The sequence below is a fragment of the Hyaena hyaena genome, unplaced genomic scaffold, assembly GCF_003009895.1.
Source record: "Hyaena hyaena isolate Hyena2069 unplaced genomic scaffold, ASM300989v1 scaffold_186, whole genome shotgun sequence".
Lineage (NCBI taxonomy): Eukaryota > Metazoa > Chordata > Mammalia > Carnivora > Hyaenidae > Hyaena > Hyaena hyaena.
In genome coordinates this window covers 2,204,962-2,229,697 of record NW_024080818.1, presented here as the reverse complement: position 1 = coordinate 2,229,697, position 24,736 = coordinate 2,204,962, and the positions used below count along the sequence as shown (strand labels likewise).

The window sequence follows — 24,736 nt, the reverse complement described above, 5'->3', positions numbered from 1 at the left end:
GTTTGTTCTCAGCATTCAAGAGTCTCTCATGGTTTGCCTCCCTCCCTCCCCCCCACTATTTCCCCCCTTCTTCTGCCCCATGGTCCTCCATTAAGTTCCTCCTAATCCTCCTATACGTGCAAACATATAGTAGCTGTCCTTCTTTTTAGCCTGGACTACCATAAATGTGCTCAGATTTGTTAGCCTACAGTGGGGCAGAGTCCTTTAACACAAAGCCTATTTTATAATAAAGTGTGCATTAACTGATGTAATTTATTGAATACTGTATTGACAGCGAAAAACAGAATAATTCTAAGTTTATCAGTTGATTGCCCTTGGGATCACACGGTTGTTTGGGAGGTGCGACTCACTGCCACTAGCTGCTGCTATCCAGCATCATGACAGTATCACACTGCATATCAGTAGCCCAGGAAAAGATCCAAATTCAAAATATGAAGTGTAATTTCTACTGAATGTAATTGCTTTTGCACCACAGTAAGGACAAAAAAATCATTAAGTCAAACGACTGTAAGTCAGGGATCGCCTGTAAAACAAAAACAATATGAAACAAAACAAACACACATCCAAAACAAAACTAAGAGACCACCACAGCAAGCTTTGACCCCGCATAGTTGACTTGTGCCCCAACATATTTGCTCTCTTACTCCAACATTAAACACCACGCAAACAGTAAAATAAAAGTCCACATCAACCTAAAAATCTTACTGTAATTCTACTGTATAACTAGATGTTTTCATCTTCCTCCTCTTTCTACCTATTTACAAAATATTCTCATTCATAAAGCTAGGGAATCATTACAAATATTACTGCTTGGCTTTCTATTCTTGAGGTAGTTCAAAGTCCCAGAACAAACACAGTGAAATTACATATTTTTCTTCCTCATCACTGAGGCTTAATTATCCTTGTGGCCTACAGTCTAAACCCCCATTTCCTGATTCTGAGGCTAGTTTAATGTTCTACCTCACATCATACAATTTAATCTAACAACTGAAAATATACACAAAGACATTAAAAGTCACACAAAAATCAAAAGTAAAAAAAAAACTCAAAAAAAAATCTACACGTGGCATCACACAGGCTAAACTTAGCTAAAGACACAATTTACTTGTTTTACTAAAACTGAGAAATTAACAGTTTATAAAAATAGGGTAAAAATTTTAGGTGAGAGCAGAACACTAAAACCACGTTATTACTCTACCAGAAGCCTTAGCCCCGACTGGACCCCCAGTCCGCCTCCTGCCTCGCGGTCCTGGTTTCAGCTCCAACTTCAGTTGCTCTGGAAAACCTTACCCACTCGCTTCCGCGCAGCACAGCAATTAAAACACATGCCCTTCTACTTATGCCATTTTCTCAGCTTGCTTGTTAGCCCTTTCCAGATTGTGAACTCTGGAATGAATAAATCCCAAACCGTAGGAAGGTCAAACAGAACCTCGATCTAGAAGCAGAGGTAATGAGTGTAATTACTTCCGCCGGCCTTTAGGTTACACCAATCCAAGCTTCTGCAGTTGGCCGCCTGTGCCCACTTCTCGCGAGAGCAAGTACCAGGCTCCAGAGCGCAATGCACATGCGAAGGTGGAAACCAAAATCTGCTCATCCCAGAATTCTCTGGGAATGCATCATCCTTATCCAGGACTGTGTTTCCCAGAAATCACTGCAGTACTTGCTGGGAAGCTTTACTCTCAGCAGAATGCAAAAAGCAGGATTAATCCCTTCTCCCGCGGGAGCTGAGGCAATCCCTAACTTTCTTGGGATGGCGTCAGCAAAGCCTCGTTTAGACCTGTCACAGTTTGTTAAGACCATGATGTCATTTGAAGTTCTGAGAAATCGAGATTTTGCAAAAAGTAGGAGAGGGGAGACACCTGCGGCCGACCCTGCCTTGTGCCAAGCAAGGGAAGATGGCTGAGGACGCCCAGGTGTTCACCAACTCACACCGGCCAGGATGGTGTCTTGGTCCCCAGAAGCCCAAATGTCCTGGGAGTCACACTGTGGTGACCACCAGGCTTCTGCTCCAGAAGTCTTCGTAGGGGCAGTGGAGCAGTTGGTTGTTCTCAGTCTCAATCTCCAGGAAAAAGACCTAATCGGGATCCCAGACCTCCCTTCTCCCTTGCTCCTAATCTTCAATTCACTCCATCCCTGCTTCAGAGACTCAACTCTGCAAGTCCATCTACAAGGATCCACCCCACCCCTTCTCCCATCCTCTAGTCCCTAAATCTTCTGCCTCTACCCTCCAACACTGATATCCTACTTTCTTTTATTTTTTAATTTTTTATTTATTTCTGAGTGAGAGAGAGAGAGAGACAGTGCCAGCAGGGGTGGGTCAGAGAGAGAGGGAGACAGAATCTGAAACGGGCTTCCAGGCTCTGAGCTAGCTGTCAGCACAGAGCCCTTCGCTGGGCTCAAACCCACGAACCGTGAGATCATGACCTGGGCCGAAGTTGGACGCTCAACCGACTGAGCCACCCAGGTGCCCCTCCTACTCTCATTTAGACCCTACAATCCATTGCTTTTGTTAGTATTGTGGCATCATTCCTTGTTACCTCATATTGAGAATGCCACATCTCTAATGTAACATTAGTGCTGGGGCTTTAGGTTAGCCAGGGGCTTTCAGAAGCCTGCCTGGAGATTAAGCGTCCGACTTTCGCTTAGGTCATCATCTCACGGTTCGTAGGTTCGAGCCCCGCGTCGGGCTCTGTGCTGACTGCCAGCTCAGAGCCTGGAGCCTGTTTCAGAGTCTGTATCTCCCTCCCTCTCTGACCCTCCCCTGCTCNTGTGCTGACTGCCAGCTCAGAGCCTGGAGCCTGTTTCAGAGTCTGTATCTCCCTCCCTCTCTGACCCTCCCCTGCTCACGCTGTCTCTCTCTCTCTCTCTCTCTCTCTCTCTCCTAGAAATAAAACAAAAAAAAAAAAAAAAAAGAAGAAGAAGAAGCCTGCCTGGAGAAAAGAGTTCTGTACTTGGGCTTCAGTTTCCCCACTTGATATGAAGCCTCTTGGATTCAGGACAGAGAACAGAGTTGTGTCAAGATGAACCACCTCCTACTGATGATGGCAATACCTCATTGGGCCTCATTCTCATTTGTAAAATGGAGACAGTTGTTGCCTTAACCAGAAGGCCCAGTCAGTCAGACTTTCCTAGCCAGGAGTGTAACCTTTCCCTTCTACCCCACAGAAGAAATAAAAACCCTAGCTCAAGTCAGTTATGTGACTGTGTTTAGCAATTGCAGGAATCAAGGTCATGCTTGGGAGCTAGAAATAGAACCCGGAAGCTATTGATGCACACTGGTGGTGCTGGTACTGGGAGGCTGTGAAGATAGTGCCACTCTGGGGGGAGGACGCCCTTGAGAGAAAGAGGAAGTTGGAGGGCCAGTTACATTTCAGTTTCACAGCTATCAATTATTCTTGTGTGATCTTGATTAGCTTACATGCTAGACCTAAATTTCCCTTTCTAGATATATGTATAAATAGTAAAGGGGCAGAGAAGTGGAGGATAGTCCTCCTGGACACCTTTTTCCTGTGTTAAAGGCATTCTTACTGCCCAAGAAAAGCAGATTATTATTAGGTTCTAATCACACCACCAGAGGGCACTATTGACTGAAGAGCAATTTAGTTTACAGCTTGATCAGCCCTGTTACTGTTATCATAGTTTTTACACACGTTACTTAGAAAAATGAAACAATGTCCCAAATAAAGTCATTAATTTATTAAGCACAAGCATCAGAAGGAAAACCGGTTGGTTAAGCCAGAGGTTCCCAACCTTGTTTCATATTGGAATCTTTAAAGATACTGATGCCTGGTCCCTGTCTCCAAACATTCTGATTTCACTTTTTTTGATAAGGGGTGCAATGTGAGCAATGGTACTTTGAAAAGCTCCCCAGTGATTCTAACGCACAGCAAAATTTGGGAACCGCTGCCTTAAGTCCTCTGCTCAGTTTTAAAAAAGGAATGTGAACCTGATGTAAACTTTGTATCTTATTAACTTCATAAGAGAAAAGCAGGAGTCCTCAGGGAAGCAGTTCCAGGAATGCACTTAATGTAGTTCCAACCGAAAGCAATGAGAGCCTCTCTGCTATTTAGTATTCCCAAGAACAAGAGCCTTACTGGAGTGGCCAGGGAATTAGGTTGAAAGATGATAATAGCAACTTTCACTTATTAAGCTTTTATAACGTGCCAAATATATATGTCTTACCCTTAACAGGTTTTAGCCCATTTAAAATAAAATAAAAGAATAAAAGTCTAGAAGCTATCATTATTTCCATTTTACACATGGAGAAACAGGTAAGGAATGGTTAAATAATTTACCATGATCACACAATATAGCTAGTAAATTGCAAAGCCAGGGTTCAAATCCAGATAGTCTGTCTCCAAGAGCACAAACTCTTTTTTTTTTTTTTACTGTTTGTTTATTTATTTATTTATTTATTTTTGAGAGAGGGAGAATGAGGCAGAGAGAGCACAAGCAGAGGCAGGTCAGAGAGAGAGAGGGAGACACATAATCTGAAGCAGGCTCCAGGCCCCAAGCTGTCAGCGTGGAGTTGATTGTGGGGCTTGAACTGACGAACTGTGAGATCATGACCTGAGCCAAAGTTGGATGCTTAACCAACTGAGCCCCTCAGGTGCCCCTCACAAACTCTTAATCACTGTACTATTCCACTTTCTAATCCACAAATAGTGAATTTTTTCCTTTTCTCCTTGGTGTATTTAGTATTTACAATCTTTTTTGTCCCTCATTCATTCTCTACTCATCTTCAAGTCCTACATGTCTGGCCATTGTTCATTTTCAGATTACTCAAGTGTCCAGCACTATATAACCCTCTGGGAAGATACAAGGATATAATATTTTCTCACTATGTGGCAGGCCCTTCAGGAATAATTTTATGTGTATTATCTCATAAGAGGCTTACAATAGCAGTATTATAGTTGAAGAAACAGGCTTGGTAAGGTAAAGTAACATTTCAGCTGAGATGACTTGGTTTCAGGCTGTTTACCCTGGCATTTCCATACGAGTCCCAGTAAGTATTTATCAAAAAGGGGGTGGGAGGGAAAGGGAGGAAGGAAGAAAAGAAAGAAGAAGGAAAGAGGGAGGATAGAAAGAAATGGGGGAGAATGGTTTCCTCTGTTAAAGATATTATGAATATTCTAGAACAAGTCCAAATTCCCTTAGTCTGAGCCTGAGTGAAGAGATAGTTTTCCTATGTCATTCCACCAGGATGGAATTCTGAAGCACCATTATGTGGGTTTAGGCTGGTATCTTTTTCTGGGTATGTATCTTGTGTTCCCAGCTAAGGAGCAGGTTCTGTGTCTCACACTCCCTCACTTCACTCAGCATGTTGGCTTACATGAAGTAGCAAAGAATCATCAAGTGCTTTGTAGATATGGATGATACCTCATCTTGCTCACTCCCCTTGGTCTACTGATGTGGAAACTCAAGTCTAGGGAGATTGAGTGTTGGCACCAAACCACGGTTAGTTGTAAAGCTGGGATTAGAATTGACTATCAGCTGGCAGCACCTGGGTGGCTCAATTGGCTGAGCATCCAACTCCTGATTTTGGCTCAGGACATGATCGCAGGGTTGCAGGATTGAGCCTCAGTCAGGCTCTGCTCTGAGTGTGGAGCTGCTTAAGATTCTCACTCCTTCTGCCCCTCTCCCTCTGCCCCTTTCCTGCACTCTCTCTCTCTAAAAAAAATAAAGAAAAAAATAAACTTTTAAAGAAAAGTTGACTATCAGCTGAATGCTCTTGGCACTCTCCTAACTCAATAAATATTTGTGGATTGATTTATTTTAATGTCAAAATATCCTGTATTGTGATCGGTACAATACATTATGCATGTGGAAATGTAAGACTATTTCATGAGGTAGTTACCACTGTAAACAATTTGTGGCTGTAATAAGATTTCAGATTCATCCAGCCAACTTGTTTACTGAATGGTTCTCAAAGTTTGGTCTGGAGATTAGCAGAATTAACGATGCCTAGGAATCTGTTAGAAATGTAGTTTCTCTGACTCTACTGTGGACTTACTGAATCAGAAAGTAGGGGTGAGGCACAGCAAAAAGTATTTTAACAAGCTTTCCAGGAATGTCTGATGCACACTCAGGTTTGGGAACCACTGGTTTACTGTGAAGGGTCTGTTTGGTTTAAGAAATATATAACTAACGAAAAGACTAAAGATTTTGTATAATGTAATTTTTTAAAAATCAGATAACCTGTTTATATACTACCTTTTTTAGGACTTGTCTGGCCCAGAAACAAGAAAATCATCGCTTAAAATATTTTGTCTTGCCCTCTCTCTCTGCCCCTCCTATTCTCTCTCTCTCTCAAAAATAAACATTGAAAAATATTTTGTAAAACATCCATTTTTTACCATAAAATTATTCTCAAGAATAACTCTTTCTAAAAAGATATAGGATTGGACTCTCACAACAGAAGCAATGCAAAGCCAGTAATTGCAAGTATATGTATTTAACAGGTACATCTTCTTAAAAAATTAATACAGGTAGTTCATAGAAAATTCTATTAGTTCATAGTTCATAGAAAAACAATGTTAACTCATGAAATAGATGTATTTATACTAGATATAGTTAATTTATATATGTTTGCCTGTGTGGTAACACATATATATGTGTTCTTTCAAGTTAGGAGTCATTCTATATAAGGAAATTCCAGAAGGGGCTACTTTTTTTTTTTTTTTAAGTTTATTTATTTTGAGAGAGAGAGAGACAGACAGACAGTGTGTGAGTGGGAGAGGGGCAGAGTGAAAGGGAGGGAGAGAATCCCAAGCAGGCTCCATGCTACCAGTGCAGAGTCAAACTCATGAAACTGTGAGATTGTGACCTGAACCAAAACCAAGAGTCGGACACTTAACCAACTGAGCCACCCAGGCGCCCCAGAAGGGACTGTTCTTGACTATGATAGAAACTGAGTGAGCTAGGCAAAATGTAATCTGGAGTCACCAGAAATGTAAATTGTCCCACTGAGCAAAAGAGGAATCTATTCCATTAGCCCTGCTTTATTGAGTGAAAAGGTAAGGAGGGAAATGTGTATGTGTGTGTGGCATTGGGAAATTTTAGGGAAATTGACAACTGTAGCTCAGAGGACAAGTCTGAGAACTTTGTGAGAATTTGTAACTTTTGAAATTTACCCATCTTTGTTATTTACTGTTTCTGCCTGTTTGTTTTGTTTTCCTAGCATTAACCAGCAGCAAATATATTCAAGACTCGGGTACCTGAAGATCGATTTTAGGAGTAGTCCTGTGGGAGAAGGAATCCCAAGGCAAAGGGTAGGTAGAGATGGAAGCTGCAGAAGGAAAGGAAAGGACAACACTGGCTTGGCTGGGCCTCAGTGAAGGCACCAGCATGAGCAAATCAAAGAGCCCATGTGGATGTTGTCTTGTGCTGTGCATGACAGTAGAAAAATGGGAGTAAAAGTTGGCTTTGGGTGGCAACGTGGGCATATGTGCAGTTATTACCTGGCATTCTAAATGTTTATTTATATTTTGAGAGAGCAATAGAGAGAACATGAGCAGGAAAGGATCAAAAAGAGAGGGAGAGAGAAGCCCCAGCAGACTTTGAACTGTTAGCATGGAGCCCGACATGGGGCTCGATCTCAAGAACCGTGAGATCATAATCTGAGCAGAAATAAAGAGTCAAACACTTAACTGACTGAGTCACCTGGACATCCCTCTACCTGGAATTCTAAACTATCATCCTTTCCTTAAAGCGCAAGACAAGTTCTGGATACCATTATATTTTGGGTTGCTATAGAAATCCCTACGTTCTACTTTAATAACATTTGGTATTTTAAACTTCTAGAATGGCTTGCCTGTCCTGCTTTCTGCCCTAATGAGTTGGCCTCTTTAAGTAAAAAACTGAAAAAAGACATGTGGTGATATACCAATAAGAAATTCTGAGCTGGTATACTTTGTTCCTTTAGATAAGTGTTTCCAGAGTGGAGATTTTAAAGATGCCTTGAAAATTCATGTTTTGACTTCTATATTTTTAAATGGAATGAATAAACTAACTACAAATGTCCCATGAAAGCAAAACACTGTGAAAGACCCTAAAAGTTTTTTCAGTGAGGAATTGGGACCTAGAAGAGACCAGATGAGCATCTGCTGTGGTTACTCTGAGTGTGTATGTTGCACACTCTACTCTATGCTCCATGGGCCTGGGAAGGTTATCAGAAAAAGAAGGAAATTCATGGAGGTCAAAGAGGGAGACCTGCTATTGAAGAAAATTGAAAGGATTGCATTTATGTGGAAGAGGCTCAGGAGTGAAAATGCAAGGAAACACCGTTCTGTATTCCTTCTGGTCTCTGTAGGATGCCTTGATGTCTGTCTCCAGGCTTGTTATATTCACCAATCCCGCAAATGTAGAAACCAATCCCAAACTTTTCTTCAGGCTGAAAGATGGCCAATCCAACTTCACTACTCCTTCCCAGTCTGTCAACAAATGATGGGATACTAGCAAATGGCGGGGGCACCCATAGCACAAGTGTGGGGTGATCAATAAATGAAACGCATGGTGTGATTCTGAGAGCAACTCTACATTTTTATAGACGCCAGCAAACTGGTCTAAACACTAAGTGTAGTAGGATCCACTTGAATAAGAGATGATGACCTTTGTGTCACTTTACTGTCTGAGTGACAGCCTCTGAATGCCCTAGATTTGCACATACTGGGGTCTAAATGCCAGACCATCAGTGGAGATCAGGGATGCCCAGCAAGATCCTGGCAGTTCCAAAAGAGCTCCACAGCTGGAATCTACTTCTGCTTTAGGCCTCTAAAATCCCTGTTAATAATGAGGGTTCTATTAAAATAATATGTCTTCTAGAGTTGCATTTGTGATTATTACTCTTTCTTTCAGGAAACCCATAAAGAAGAAAAATGAGTCCACATGGTCTGGAAGGCATGTTATATGGAATGTCAGGTAAGTAATATTAGAGAGGACCTAAAAAAAGCAAGACAGTAAGTCATGGGAAGATCTGGGAACAGGTTATAGGGACAGGCAACAGCAAGTGCTAAAATCCTAAGAGAATGAGTAGCAGATGTTCAGAAAACAGAGAAAGGGTTTCTGTGTCTATGGCACCATGAAAGAGAATGGTAGGAAATGAGGTTGGAGAGAGAGGATAAGGTTGACTAGATCATGCAGGGCCTTGGAGGCCAAGAAAATTTAGTTTCGATCTGAATATCATGGGAAGCCATTGGAACATTCTGAGCATAAAACTGACACTGTCTATTTCTCTTTTATAAAATAGTTTTAACGTTTTTTAAATTTATTATTGAGAGACAGAGACAGAGCATGAGCATGGGAGGGGCAGAGAGAGGGGGAGACACAGAATCTGAAACAGGCTCCAGGCTCTGAGTTAGCTGTCAGCACAGAGCCCAATGCAGGGCTCCAACTCCCAAACCACAAGACCATGACCTCAGCCGAGGTTGGACGCTTAATTGACTGAGCCACCCAGGAGCCCTTGTTTCTCTTTCTCTTAATTAAAAAAAATTTTTTTAAATTATTTTTGAGAGAAAGAGAGAACAAGTAGGAGAGGGGCAGAGAGAGAGAGGGAGCCCAAGGATCTGAAGCAGCTCCATGGAACTAACAGCGGAAAGCTGGATGCTGGGCTCAAACTCAGGAACCTTGAAATCATGACCCGAGACAAAGTCAGACACTTAACCAACTGAGCCACGTAGGTGCTTGCCATTATTTAAAAATTTTCTTAGTCTTGGGGCGCCTGGGTGGCTTAGTTGGTTAAGCGTCCAACTTTCGCTTAGGTCATGATCTCGCGGTTCGTGGGTTCGAGCCCCGCGTCGGGCTCTGTGCTGACTGCCAGCTCAGAGCCTGGAGCCTGTTTCAGTCTGTGACTCCCTCTCTCTCTGACCCTCCCCTGCTCACGCTGTCTCTCTCCCTCTCTCTCTCCTAGAAATAAATAAAACATTAAAAAAAATTTAAAAAAATTTCTTATTCTTTAGAATTTTAAAATGTTTTCCTTAACATAGCAAGTAACTTAGAACGCATTATTTACCACTGAACTCTAGTCTTCATCATTCTTGTTTTAAATTCTAAAAGAAATACTTAATAAAGTACCTACTATCTAATTGAGATTCATACAATGAGCTTCACTTTGCCTCTAATTAGCAATATGATTTGGGTAAATCTTAGCTGTTACATGTCTTGTAGTCTTAAAAAAAAATCCACATATTTAAAGTACACAATCTGATAAGTTATGACATACGTATTCACCAAGAAACCCATTAAGAAAATCAAGATAATGGACATATCCATCATTCCCAAAAGTTTCCTCATGTTCCTTTGTAATCTTGGTCACCTCCCTGTCCCTCACTCAGACCCAGACAACTGCTGTTGTCTTTTACTATAGTTTATATTTTCTTGAATTTTATGTGAATAGAATCATTTATTTAAATAAGAGTACATTCTATTTTTGTTGGGTTTCTTTCACTCAGCATAATTATTTTGAGATCTATGTGTGTTGTTATATGTACCAACAGTACATTCCTTTTTATTGCTGAGTAGTATTTTGTTGTACGGATAAAACAAAATTTGTTTATCCATTCATCTGTTGATGGATTTTTGGGTTGTTTTCCATTTTTGACTATTACACATAACGCTGCCGTAAGAATGTGTGTACAATCCTTTTTAAAGATATATGCCTGACTTCAGATCTCTTGGGTAAGAGAATTAGGTGTAGAATGGTTGGACCATTTGGTAGGTGTATGTCTAATTTTCTAAGAGACTGCCAAACTGTTTCAAAAGTTATTATACCATTTGACATCCACATCAGTTACTCAGTGTTCTCACCAACACTTGTTATGATCAGTCTTTTTAATTTTAGTTATTACAATAAATGCATAGTGGTCTCTAATGGTAGTTTTGACTTGCATTTCCCTAATGATAAATGCTGCTGAACACATACTGGAATCTTAATGCCCAATGCGAAGGTGATAGAAGGTAGGGCCTCTGGGGGTGATTAAGTCATAAAGGTAGAACTCTGATGAATGGGATTAGTGCTCTTATAAAATAGATTCCACAGAGCTCCCTAGCCCCTTTCAGTGAGAACACAGCAAGAAGTCAACAGTCTACAACCTCTAAGAGGACTCTAATCCTACTCTATGCTGGCACCTTGATCTTGATCTTGCAATTCCCAGTCTCCAGAACTGTGAGGAATATAGTTCTGTTATTTATAAGCTGCCTAGTCTGTGGTATTTTGTTATAGCAGCCCAAATGGGTTATGACAGTGGCTCTCTACAAGCCAAGGAAAGAAGCCTTAGGAAAAACCAGAACTGCACACACCATAATCTTGGACTTCTGACCTCCAGAACTGTGAAAAAAAAATCTGCTATGTAAGCTATCTAGTCTGTGGTATTTTGTTATGGCTACTCTAGCAGACCAACACAGCCTCCCAGAAGGAAATTATGGTGTGCCCGCTGCTGCCCCTGCATTTGTAACAGAATACAAGCAGGCAACTCCTACTTGTAGCTACCGACATATGTGGAAACTAGGCACACTCCCCACCTTCCCTTGGCTAGCATGTCTATTCCCTAAGAATCTTAAATAAGCCAGGTGCAGTGGCTATCTCTAGAAGGGATTGGGGTTCCAGGCTGTGGGAAAATCTCCTTTCTCCAAAATAGACATTTTTTAATGTAGGTGAAATTACAATAAGATTGTAATTTTAGTCTTGAAATTTTAATTTAGTACAGAAATTGTAATTTTCAGCCTCGGAGAAAATGAAAAAAGAACAATATGGCATATATTTGTGGAGAAAGGGGTGTTCATGAGTGTTGTATCTTAAATGAGTTACTGTAAGCAGTTCTTAGGCTCTTCGTTTTCTATAAGAGCCTTCTATGAGTTTTCTGCCCTAGCTTGATGAACAGAGTAACTTCCTTGTCCAATTCTCAGCCTCAATGAATTTGGTGAATGGTTGTTTCCCAAAGCGTTCCTACTGGTTGGATTAGGTGAAGGAGAGTACCATACTACTAAGGGGTACTTTATTCCTCTAGATGGCACAGGAAATGGAGGGAGAGTTTAACTTCAACCCAATTGCACCTAGTTTGTAAATTCTTAGAAGGGTTTGTGAGGGTGACAAATAGAATCTAACCAAAGGAAAATGTGCTCTTCCTTTTAATTTTAACTCTGCATAAGTAAAGAGACACCAAAAGTAAGAGAGCATCCCTCAATCTATACTTACATACATTATTTTCTGGATAAATTATAAAGAGTAGTTCCAATGCTCACTTCACTAAATGTCTGAGTAAGTAGACTCCACGCGGTGCATGGAGTCCAACATGGGACTCACCACCCTGAGATCAAGAACTGAGCTGAGATCAAGCGCTGGATGCTTAACTGACATAACCACCCCAGGAACCCCATCTAAATGTGCTTTGTTTTGTTTTTTTAAATTGGGGTTGCAACCACGAGCCCCACGTTGAGACGTCAGGAATACATACAGGCCAGATTACAGGATAGTCTTAGACGCACTGGGCTGAGCGCTAGGGGATTTCACCCCTAGTCTTTCCATTCTCTGGGGCTCAAACTAATCTTTTGTCAAATATCTGGAGTTTACTAGGTGAGGTCCACGATTCTTTAGCAAAAAAAAATTTTTTTTTCTTTTGCTAAGCACATTCTAAGTCACACTGAAGTCTCTGCGCCCGTCAACCGCGCAGCGCGGAACTGTGCCAGCAAAGGGAGGCCGGGTCCAAGCCCCTGAACCAGAGGCCTGTGGGGCTAGGGCGCGCCGGGCGGAGGCGACTCCTCCCCAGCCCAGCCCTCGCCCCGTAGCAGCCACTTTAAGAAGGAGAGCCGCAGGCGACCCGGGTGGAGCTCACGTGACTCGGCTCTGTGCCATCGCTGGCGGAAGCGGTCCAGCCTCGGCGAGCGGCACGGGGTCTCCCGGCGCCCCGCGGGGCGTGCAGGCTGGAGCCGGCACCGCCGCGCTGCCCGGCAGTGGGTCGGCAGGATGGTGCAGCTGTATAATCTGCACCCGTTCGGGTCGCAGCAGGTGGTGCCCTGCAAGTTGGAGCCCGAGCGGTTCTGCGGCGGCGGACGCGACGCGCTCTTCGTGGCGGCAGGCTGTAAGGTTGAGGCATTCGCAGTGGCCGGACAGGAGTTGTGCCAGCCGAGATGCGCCTTTTCCACGCTGGGCAGGGTGCTGTGCCTGGCCTACAGCGAGGCCGGTGAGTAACGGCGAGGCCACGGGGTGCCTAGACCCCGGCTTGGGGCCTCCTTCCTTGAGGATCGAGCGTCCCGGACGGCACTCTTGAGTGGGGAGAGGACTTCGTGCTTCCCGGAACTTGTTGGGTGTCGGGCGGCTGATTGCTGAAGGTGCTCAGGGCCGCGCGGTGGTAGTCATGGCAACCGCAGCTGAGCGCCTGCTTCTAGTGGGGGGTTGGGGGGGAGGCGGGTTGCCGCACTGACTGCCCCTTATCTCGCTTGCTCACTGGAAAGGCCCGAGGTTTCGTGACTGGGTTCCACTCAACCGAGGCACTTAGAAACAAACAATAAAACTCCAAAAAACCCAAACTCAAAAGTGTAGAAAATTTCAAACACATTCAGAAGTAGGGAGAATAGTATCCTGCACCCCAGTACTCCCAGCTTCAATAAATATGCCAACTCATGGCCACTCCTTTTACATCTTTACCTTTATCCACTTGTCGGGTTTTGAAAGCTGACATTATATGCTGGGTCTTAAGTCTATGTACGTGAACTCATGTCATAGACCGCCCCCCCCCCCCAAAAAAAAACCAGTGTAATAGTATCCATTACCCTTTTTCCACCGAAATGTGAAGTCTCACCAAGAGATATACCAAGTACTGTGTGGGTACACCTCTATTTTAGAAAAATCTAACATTTAAAAATAGGTGGTACTTAGATTATAGAAGGATTTGCCATAGGATTCTTTTAACTGCTTAATAATACACTTTAAGTTTGATTCCTGCTTTTCAAGAGCGGTGTAAATGTCTAAGTGGCAGTATTTATGGTAGAAAAGCTTATGGCTCAGGGGCTTACTAATGAAGTGGGGAGCGTGAACTTGGAGGATTGGAGATCTCTTTCTCATTCCTAGTGGGTCTGCAACTGGTTGGGTGTGAGTTTATAGACATTTTTGGGTCTCGGTCTCTGTTTTAAAAAAAAGTTGAATTACTAGATAAGTGACTTCCAGACATTGGGATTTTGTGGATCAGTAAAAAACTATGGGGTATGGTACATAGTATGATGTATATGACTGTTCATTTTGCCAAGTAAAGATACATATTTTTAAAAACGAAAAGCCCAACTATTTATTGCAACCATAAAAGAAAAAACAGCCTCAAACATCGGAGGTCTTTGCTTTATGAGCAACTTACTATGCTGTTATTTTTTCTTTTGACTAGTGAAGACATCAACAGAAGCCCCCACTGGTCCCCAGATTTGTTTGAAAACCACTCATTAGATCTGTATGTCCTCTATCAGCAGCAGATTCTGATTTTGGTATTTCTATTGAAATCTTTCTTTTAATCATTTTTCAATATTGGTAGTTTTCCTCATCCAGCTCCACTTTTAAGCATTGACGTTCTCACCTTCAAACTCACCAGTTGCAAGGTGTGGGGTGTGTGTGTGAAAGACAGGGCAGAGACAGAGACAGAGAGACAGACATATTTACATGATTTGACCTATTCTTCCAAATCAACATTCTAGAATTGGAAGTGGCAGGCATGATATAAACCTCTGGTTTTCTTACCTGTCAGTAATGGTGATACTGGGGACCCTTGGATGTCACTACTTGTGCATCAGAATCACCTGGGGGAAACTTGAAAAAATGTTGATGCCTGGCTCATAACCTCAGAGAAACTGTCAGTTTCCAGGGGCGTGGCCCAGCACTGGGGTGGGTCTAATATTTAGTCAAGATTGAGAACCACTGACCTAGAGCCACACAAGCTGCTGTAAGCAGCAAGTAGCATGGTAACCTGATTAATGAGGCCTTGAAAAACAAAGACGTTTTTTGTTTTTTGTTTTTTTGTTTTTTTTTTTAAATTTTTTAAAATGTTTTTTTAATTTATTTCTTGGAGAGAGAGAGAGAGAGACAGCATGAGCAGGGGAGGGTCAGAGAGAGAGGGAGTCACAGACTCTGAAACAGGCTCCAGGCTCTGAGCTGGCAGTCAGTACAGAGCCGGACGTGGGGCTCGAACCCACGAACCGCGAGATCATGACCTAAGTGAAAGTCAGACGCTTAACCAACTAAGCCACCCAGGCACCCCAACAAAGACGTTTTTGTAATCCAGTTGGCTGTCCTAAAGAAAGTTCAGGAGTCATGTGGTATGTATGGCCTTAGCATGGGTCAGATAGCTCAAGGGTAACTTTCAGTCTTCAGTTTCAAGAAGACGGTACAATCCCTGGGTACAGCTTCTATTAATCTACACAAAGCTGACTCCCAGCTATGCTGATATCCAGATAACTTGTCTTCCACTTTCCAGCTTTTTCCTTTTGGTCTCTTTCTTCTCATTCACAATAACTTAGACATGGGGATGCCTGCTCTAAGTGCCTAGCAAATCTCTGTAGCAAATCTCCCCCTGTCAAACAGTGAATTTTATATCAGCCATTTATATTTACTATAAGTGCTTTGCAGCTCTCTTACCCAAGTAGAAAATATTTTCATTTTTTAATCTCTAATTCCCGGATGCTATTCTCCATTTTTAAAATTTGAGGGTGTTAGAAAGAAAGTAGGTAGAAATTTTGAAGGACAGAAATTTTGGGGTCCTTTACATCATTATCAGTAATGAAAACTTAATTTAGACTTTCTGTGTGAAGTGAGGAAGACATGAGAACTTATTGCTCTCAAGGAGAAAGACCGGGTAGCCAGAGTTACGTGCTGTGTGGGGAGCTCTGGTGTTAGACATTTGTTCTGGGGGTGTCAAAGGCGGTACGGCTGGGAGGACAAGACCACATGGCCGTCATTGCCTGTTCTTTAGCACAAGTGTATTATACGAATCTATCCATTCCACCCCTGCCAAGACCTGCTGTCTTTTAACTTTTCTAAAGCCATAAAACATAATCTAATGCGTCGTATATTACTTTTGCCTTCTGATGTCAGTTTTGTCATAGGAGTGCTGCCTTTTCCGTAATCTTGTACTAGTGTTAACCAGGAAGTTTCTTATTTTTAAAAACCAGTGACTCTTAGCTTAGGAATCAATACGAGAGAGGCACCTGGGTGGCTCAGTTGGTTAAATGTTAGACTTCAGCTCAGGTCATGATCTCACAGTTTGTGGGTTTGAGCCCAGCGCTGGGCTCAGTGCTGACAGCTCAGATCCTGGAGCTGCTTCAGATTGTGTCTCCATTTCTCTTGCCCCTCCCCCGCTTGTGCTCCGTCTCTCTCTTTCTCTCAAAAATAAATAAACGTTTAAAAAAAAGAATAAATATGAGAACATTTTTCTAATTTACTTAACGAAGACAGAGGTGTTGTAAAACAAGTAGAATAAAGTCCTGAACATATAATACTTTAAAAAGTTTGTAAGTCAGACAGAGGAAGACAAATACAATATGATTTTTAATATGTAGAATCTAAAAGTAGAATAAAAACAAAGTTACTTGGTAGGGGCAGTGGGAGAAATAGGCAAACTGTTTTTGTCTGTTTAAATAAATTAAAAAAGAGTTTAGTTTCTTTCTTTCATAAAGAGCTGTTAACCTCCACAGACTTCTCTAGACTTGTATCTCTTTTTTAACATTTTGAGGAATAGCATTATTAGGGAATGAGCACCAGCTTTTGAGCTAACCAGATCCAGGTTTAAGTCCCAGTTCTATCATTTGTCAGCTGTGTTGCTTTAGGCAAGTTACCTAGCTTGTCTGAGTCTCTGTAAAATGGAGAATGAGATAGTATCCTGAAGGTTTGTTGTGAGGATTAACTGAGAAAACTCTAATCTCTGATCATAATGCTTGTCAGGTAAACACACTTAGCAAGTTCTAGTTCATCATTTATAAAACAAGTTATTAATCTGAAAACATATAAAACAGTATGGGCACTATCTACAATTTGGAGATTCTATATAAAAGATATATAGACTATCAGTGAAATAGGTATATGTTTATAGATGCACAAATAAAATAATTTTATTCAACTAATATTCTTGGTTTTAAACAAATATTCTTGGTTTTAAAATTCATTTACTTACTTGAATATGCAAAGCACAGGCAACAAAAGAATAAAGTAAGTTGGATATCACCAAATTAAAACTTTTTTGCATCTATTAAAGACAGTAGGACATCAACAATAGATTGAAAAGGCAATCCACAGAATGGAAGAAAATACTTGCAAAGCATATATCTGACAAGGGATAATATCCAGGATATATAAAGAACTCCTATAACTTAATGACAACAAAAGCCAATTCAAAAATGGGCAAATAGGCATTTCCTCAGGTGCCAACAAGCCCTTGAAAAGAGATTTAACATCATTATCACCAGGGAAGTGCAGATCAAACCCATAATGGATGCCACTTCACACCCATTAGGATGGTTGTTATTTAAAAAAAGAAAGAAAATAATAAGTGTTGATGTGAATGTGGAGAAATTGGAACCCCACAGGTAGAGCTGCTGTGGAAAACAGTGTGGTGTTCCTCAAAAAATTAAACATAGGATTACCATGATCCAGCAGTTTCACTTCTGGAAGTATAGAAACAAAGTAATTGAAAGCAGGGACTTGTGCAGGTATTTGCACACCAATGTTCATAGCAGCATTTTCTATGAGAACCAAGAAGTGGAAGCAACCCAAATGTCCATCAACTGATGAAAAGATTCATCCCCCAGAGTCTGGGGGTGGAGAGGATGGGAAGTTATTGTCTAAGGGATACAGAGTTTTGAGGAAGATGAAAAAGTTCTGGAGATGGATGATGGTGATTGGTACACAACAGTGTGAATGTACTTAATACCACTGAATCCCGTGCTCAAAAATGGTGAAGATGGTAAATTTTACGTTATGTATATTTTACCACAGTAAAATGCTTTTTAAAAATCATTTACTGAAGGGGCTTCTGGGTGGCTCAGTCAGTTAAGAATCAGACTCTTGATTTCAGCTCAGGTCATGATCTCAAAGGTCGTGGGATAGAGCCCCATGTCAGCCCCATGTCTGACAGCACAGAGCCTGCTTGAGATTCTCTCTCTGCCCCTCCCCCAAATTCTCTCTCTTTCTCCCTCTCCCTCCCTCTCCCCCTCCTCTTCCTCTTCTCAAAATAAACTAAAAACAAAATAAAAAACCAAAATCATTTACTGAAGAAATTCTAGGAAGATGGAGGCTACAAGGCATCTTTCAACCCAACTCTATCCAAACAGCTTCTCTGGAATAGAGTGAGCAAATTTATGGAGGCTGCAGGGCACATTTAGGCGTTCTGCCAAGATAGCCAGGGAGTGAACAGGTGCAGGTTCCATTTCTGTGGTATCAAAGGAACCAGCATCAGGAGAAATCTTGCCTGTTTGGAAGGTTGGCTCGTTTTGGACGAGGAGGGGACCTGGCCAGCCCAGTGAGTGTCTGCAGAAAGGGGCTGCTTGCTTGCTGCGTGTGTCCATGGGAAGTCATTATGCTAACAGCAGCGTTTCAGTTTCAGTTCATTGGAAAAGGGCTTATTTAGCAAATAATGATAGTAAATAGTAGATTCTACATTTGAAAAAACCTTGATGTTTCTCCACCTCAAAGTTCTAAAGATTAAAAAATTTAAGTTGGAAAGCTGCTAAAATAGAACATGTAAGAGTAGAACTATATAGTTGGAGGACATAGGAAACTGTTTAAGCAAATTAGGAAGTTCAGAGTCCAAGCAGGAAATGATACATATCTGACTACATACATATCTGTTTTTACTGTGGTAAAGGATGCCATAAGTGAAGTCAAATGTCAAAGAATAGACTACCAAAAACAATTTGCTATTCATGAGCAACAAAAGATTAATATCACTTTTACCCAGGGAGCTGCTATTTCTTAATAAGAAAAACAAATCAAACATCCTAATAAAGTAGATAATTTGCAGAAGAGAAATTATACATGGCTGATAAGCATAGGAGAAGATGGCCAGTGTTAGAAATGGTCTGGAAAATATAACTTACAATAACCCTAACAGTCCATGTTTCCCCATCACATTGAGTCAGTGCTAGTAAGGATATGGGGAAACAGGCATGTTCAAACAGTGCTGCCGGCAACATGAATTCCTGTTACGTAATTATGATAGAATCTGGCAATATTTTTTTTTGAGTTGGGTTTTTTTTAAGTTGGGTTTTTTTTAAGTTTATTTATTTTGTGTGTGTGTGAGAGACAATCTGCATGTGTGTGCATGCACACATAAGTGGGGGAGGGGCAGAGAGAGAGGGAGAGAGAGAGAGAGAGAATCCAAGCAGGCTCTGCACAATCAACACAAAGCCCAATGTGGGTCTCAAACCCACGAATTGTGAGATTGTGACCTGTGCCAAAATCAAGAGTCAGATGCTTAACCGACTGAGCCACCCAGATGACCTGAATCTGGAAATATCTTAAAATTTAAAATGTACCTGTCTTTTGGCCCGGTATTCTCACTTTCTGAAATTTGTGCCATTGAAATAAACCCCTAGGAAAGAAACATATAGGTATAGGACTGTTTATTACAGCATGAAGTATAGTGGCAGAAAAACTGGAAAAACTTGAATATGTATCAATAGGGGAATTGTTAAATAAATTACGGTACAGGTATACATCCAATATGCAGATAATTTTTAATAAAAGGATGTTAGCTACCCATTGACCTAAAGGCAAAGATTTACTGGTAATTTTTAGAAGTTGTAGATTGTTAAATATATTCAGTGATTCCATTTTGATGAAAAAAAGAAAAGAAAGATAAAACACTACTCTGTGATCTATGTGTATTTGAGAAAATTATAGAAGGACATGTACCAGGCTGTGTGTGTTAACACTGGCTCCTTACTGATTGGACTGTAGGGGAGGGTTCAGGCTTTTCATTTTGCATCTCTTTACCACTTTGATTTCTCACAAAAGAGAATAACTACAAAATTATTATTTAAAAAATAAAATCAACAATTGAGGGAAAATCAACTTGGATTTAAGTTTTATTCAATATGTTCAGCTTTATCCTGTTTCTCAGTGTTGACATGAAGGTGTGACTTGTGGGAAGGGGGGTTCAGAGCTACAGGAAAGATTCAGAGCTAAGATAAAGAAAACTGTAAAATTTCTATGTAAACTACATGTGTCACTAATGGATTATCTTAAGACATAATGGAGAGAGATTTATTTCAGAACCAAAATGCCTAATGTCAGTTAAAAAGTATAGCTAAGTTCCGGGGGGCACCTGGGTGGCTCAGTTAGTTAAGCATCCAACTTTGGCTCAGATCATGATCTCACAGTTCATGAGTTTGAGCCCCGCGTTGGGCTCTGTGCTGACAGCTCAGAGCCTAGAACGTGCTTTGGATTCTGTGTCTCCCTCTCTGTCTGACCCTCCCTCTCTCTCTGACCCTCCCCTGCTCACGCTCTCTCAAAAATAAACATTAAAAACATTTTAAAAATATATAAATATATATACACACATACATATACCTAAGATCCTATTGATTAGGGTTTTGTTTGAGTCAATGTTTAATTCAACCATTCACATTAGAATTCACTAATAGTTCCTTTTCATGGCACAAGGTAGGTGGTTGTTTCTAACTACACATTCTGAGTGTAATCTTACTTTCTTCTCAGGAGACTATTTGGCAGCAATTGAAGAGAAAAACAAAGCTGCATTTCTACGTGTGTATGTGAACTGGAGAAGTAAAAGGACTGAAAACTGTCGCGTGTGTATCCGAATGGTTGGACATAAAGTGGAGGCACCCTTCAGCGACACCTTCAGAGACCAGATGTCTATTATTGAAATGCCGCTCTCTGAGGCCCCCATGTGCATTTCCTGTTGCCCTGTGAAAGGAGACCTTCTTGTTGGTTGCTCAAATAAGTTAGTCTTATTTAGTCTGAAGTATCAGATCATTAGTGAAGAATTCTCAATATTAGACTTTGAACGTTCTTTGATTATACACATAGATAACATCATTCCTGTTGAAATTTCTTTTTGTGTTGGCTATGTTGCTCTCATGTCAGACTTAGAAGTCTTAATCATGAAACTGGAATCAGACCCTAAAAGTGGAGAGAGTGTTAACTACCAGCCACATAAGACCAATAATTCAGGGAAACAGACAGAAGGTAAATGAATTTAGCTTGCTTTCTTATATTCAGTGTAAAGAATACCCTTCTGGCAATCTCTGAAGGCCTCTAGTGTATGTGTGTGTATATATTTATGCCACATTATTTATAGATTCTTAATACATGGGAATTGGGTTTATGATCTGGCTGCCCGTATCTTACTCTATAGGATGTCTGTGTGTTTCCGTATATACTTGTCAACAGATACAACGGAAGAGCTGAGGAGTTTCTAGCCCCAGGTCTCATACTTACAAGTTAAATGGCCTTGGATTAGGAATATCATCTTTGAGTTTCAATTTCCTCATGTATAAGATTGAAATGATAATATCCTGTTGTACTTCATCAGTTGTGAGGAATAAATGAGGAAGTGCTTAGGCTTTTCAAAACTGTAGTGCCTTGTAAATATATGAGATGTCTGTGTGTATAAATAAATAAAATTACTATATGTCTATTTAATTGATATGAGGGTGTTGTGAAATTTAATTTTCATGCAAATAGTACTTGGAGCTATTAAACTCTTTTCTTAAATTTTATTTTTTAAGGCATCAGTAATGAAACTTTGCAGCTTGAGTCAGATGATTTTGTTATCTGTCAAAAGCCCATGGAACTTCTTGGTGAAAAAAGTAGCCAGTCTGGAATATCTGTTACACTGGAGTCAACTGGATTAGCTGATAAAAACATAAAATATTACCACGTTCAGCACCTGCTTTATAAGTATTCAAAAGCTTTTTATTCATTACCATTTAATATACATTAACCTGCTTAGAAGTACACGGAAATTAGATCTCTCCTTCTTTCTCTCTCTCTTTAAACTCACAGACGTTTTGCTCCTGATATTTCATCCCTTGTCTTAGCTGATGACATCAAGCTGCACTCACTTCAGCTGCTACCCATTTACCAAACAGGTAAGTATGGCAGTGCTACAGTGCAGTGAGGTGACAAGGCTCTGAGCTGGGAGGAGAGGCTGCTGTGGGTAATACGTTAGGTTCTTCTACTGAATCTCCCTGGGGCCTTAAACAAGCTCTTTAGCAAATACTGTGAAGCAGTGCTCCTGTGAGCATTGCAAAGGGAAGCAGTATCTGCTAGGAGAAGCCATGGAGAGGATGTGAGGAACAAAACCCATTTCTGTTTTTGAAATGGTTACTTGGCCCAAAAAGGGAAATTGGAGATTTTTTATAGCTGGGGTTTAGCAGACTTTTAGCTGGGTATTTGGCAGAGCTCCTTATGATGGCCTTAGGAACAAGGTGGAAAAATGTGGGCTGAATGGAAATTCATTCAGAGTAGTGGTTTTCAGCCTTGGTGAACATGGGGTTTGCTTGGCTGCTTTTAAGAATACTGATGCCCAGGCTCCACATGCTGGAGATTCTGACTTAATTAGTCAACGATGGTGCCTGGGCATCTGTAGTTTTTAAAAGCTCCCCTGGAACCTAATGGGCAGCCAAGACTGAGAATTGCCCTTGGGTTTTTTTTTTTTTTTAAACTTTTTTTTTTAATGTTTTTTTTTTATTTATTTCTAGGAGAGAGAGAGAGAGACAGTGTGAGCAGGGGAGGGTCAGAGAGAGAGGGAGTCACAGACTGAAACAGGCTCCAGGCTCTGAGCTGGCAGTCAGCACAGAGCCCGACGTGGGGCTCGAACCCACAAACTGTGAGATCATGACCTAAGCGAAAGTCGGACGCTTAACCCACTAAGCCACCCAGGCGCCCCTGCCCTTGGGTTTTGTACGTAGTTTTGGCCTGCTTAACATCTTTGGATCTTGCCTAGAGAACGATATAAGTATTATTCTGATTAAACGTGTTCATAACCTTCCTTTAGTTTTTTCTTTCTTTTAGCAAACATGTATTGACTGCCTACTGCATTGGGTATTGGGCTGAGTACTAGGGAACAGTAATAAACAATAGTAGGTAAACTACTTGCACTCGTGGAGCTGACTATCTCGGGAGTGGGGGGAGGCAGATGTTAACTGAACAATCACAAAAAGGAGTATATTATTACACACTGAAATGAGTTCTCTGTGGAAAAAGAGCCCTGCCTTGAGAGCCTGTAACAAAGATATTAACTTCATCTAGGGGTCAGGGAAGGCCTCCTGAGAAAGAAGATCTGAAGAATGAATCAGGGCTGACTTGGGGATAGGGTTGGTGCAGAGGAAGCAACAAAGGAGTTGTGGTGGAGGGAGAATCTTATATTTGAGGAACTGAGAGAAGCAAGATTGGGAGAGGAGTGCAAGGGAGAGGGGGTTGTTAGACAAAGCTGGAGACCAGACAGGGCCCATAGCTGTGCTAGAGGGTCAACTTCTCCCTTTTTCTCCCTCTTTTCTTTGCAGTTGATTAAGCAAGAAGTTGGATTAATGCCATAGAATTTCCCATAATCTGAATTTTGCTGATTGACTCCCCACAGTGTCATTCAACATGTTCCTGTATCTCCAGTATTTCACTGTGATTTGGTAGTTAGATCTAAAATTGTACTGTTCAGTATGGTAGCCATTAGTCACCTGCTGCTGTTGGGCTCTGAAATGTGACTATTCACAATTGAGATATGGTGTTAAGTATAAAATTCATGCCATACCTTGAAGACTTAGTACAGAAATATATATATAAACTATCTCATTGATTTTTTTGTTGACTATTATTAAAATTTTGCCTGTTTCTTTTTACTTTTTAAAATGTGATTACTAGAAAACTTTAAAAGATTTTTAAAAAATTTTTTAATGTTTATTTTTGGGAGAGAGAGAGAGAGGGAGACAAAGTGCAAGTGAGGGAGGGGCAGAGAGGGAGGGAGACACAGAATCTGAAGCAGGTTCCAGGCTCTGTGCTGACAGCTCAGATGCGGGGCTCAAACCCACAAAACATGAGATCATGACCTAAGCCGAAGTTGGATGCTCAACCGACTGAGCCATTCAGGCACCCCTAGAAAACTTTAAATTAAATATGTGGCTCATGTTATATTTCTTTTGACAATGCTGGTCTAGACCTAGTCTTGATTAGATGATGATGATGTTGATGGTGATGATTGCAAAGATGAGGATTTGGTAGCACAAGTCATGCTGACTTATGTTGGAACGTACCTGGTATCGGGTTGACTCTTTTTGTGATGTTAATAGCATTGATGATTATTACCTAGATCTGTTCATTTATTAGGGGTTGCAAAATGGTGATATTTTAATTATATCACTCCCTTTTCATTTCTTACTGGCATTCTTCTATAAAGAATTTCTTTCTTTTTTTTTTTTTTATTTCAGAGAGAGAGAGAGAGAGAGATCGTGAGCAAGGGGAGGGTCAGAGAGAGAGGGAGACACAGAATCTGAAACAGGCTCCAGGCTCTGAGCTAGCTCTCAGCACAGAGCCTGACACGGGGCTCGAACTCATGAACCATGAGATCATGACCTGAGCCTAAGTTGGACACTTCACCGACTGAGCCACCCACGTGCCCCAAGAATTCATTTCTTACTGGCATTCCCTAAACAACTCTTTGGTTATCCACTGATAGACTTTTTTACTTCAAAAAGTGAAGCTATTGATTCCCTTTATTTTCTGGTTTCATGGTATTTTTCCCCCATTTTTTTT

General features: G+C 41.1%; 1 protein-coding gene and 1 pseudogene across 5 annotated transcripts in view; one reads left to right on the top strand and one right to left on the bottom strand.

Annotated features, from left to right (window-relative positions):
- Positions 1-1,327, bottom strand: part of LOC120237649 — a 3,608-nt pseudogene extending 2,281 nt beyond the window's left edge.
- Positions 1,328-12,872: 11,545 nt separating this feature from the next.
- Positions 12,873-24,736, top strand: part of HPS3 (HPS3 biogenesis of lysosomal organelles complex 2 subunit 1) — a 37,057-nt gene continuing 25,193 nt past the window's right edge. For all 5 annotated transcript variants that reach the window (XR_005530004.1, XR_005530003.1, XM_039241032.1 and 2 more), the window contains exons 1-4: positions 12,873-13,175; positions 20,684-21,175; positions 21,718-21,889; positions 21,995-22,080. Coding sequence is in view for 3 of the 5 variants with exons in the window: in XM_039241032.1 (XP_039096963.1) it covers positions 12,959-13,175; positions 20,684-21,175; positions 21,718-21,889; positions 21,995-22,080 (967 nt within the window). In the remaining 2 variants the exon portion in view is untranslated. The remainder of the gene's footprint in view (positions 13,176-20,683; positions 21,176-21,717; positions 21,890-21,994; positions 22,081-24,736) is intronic.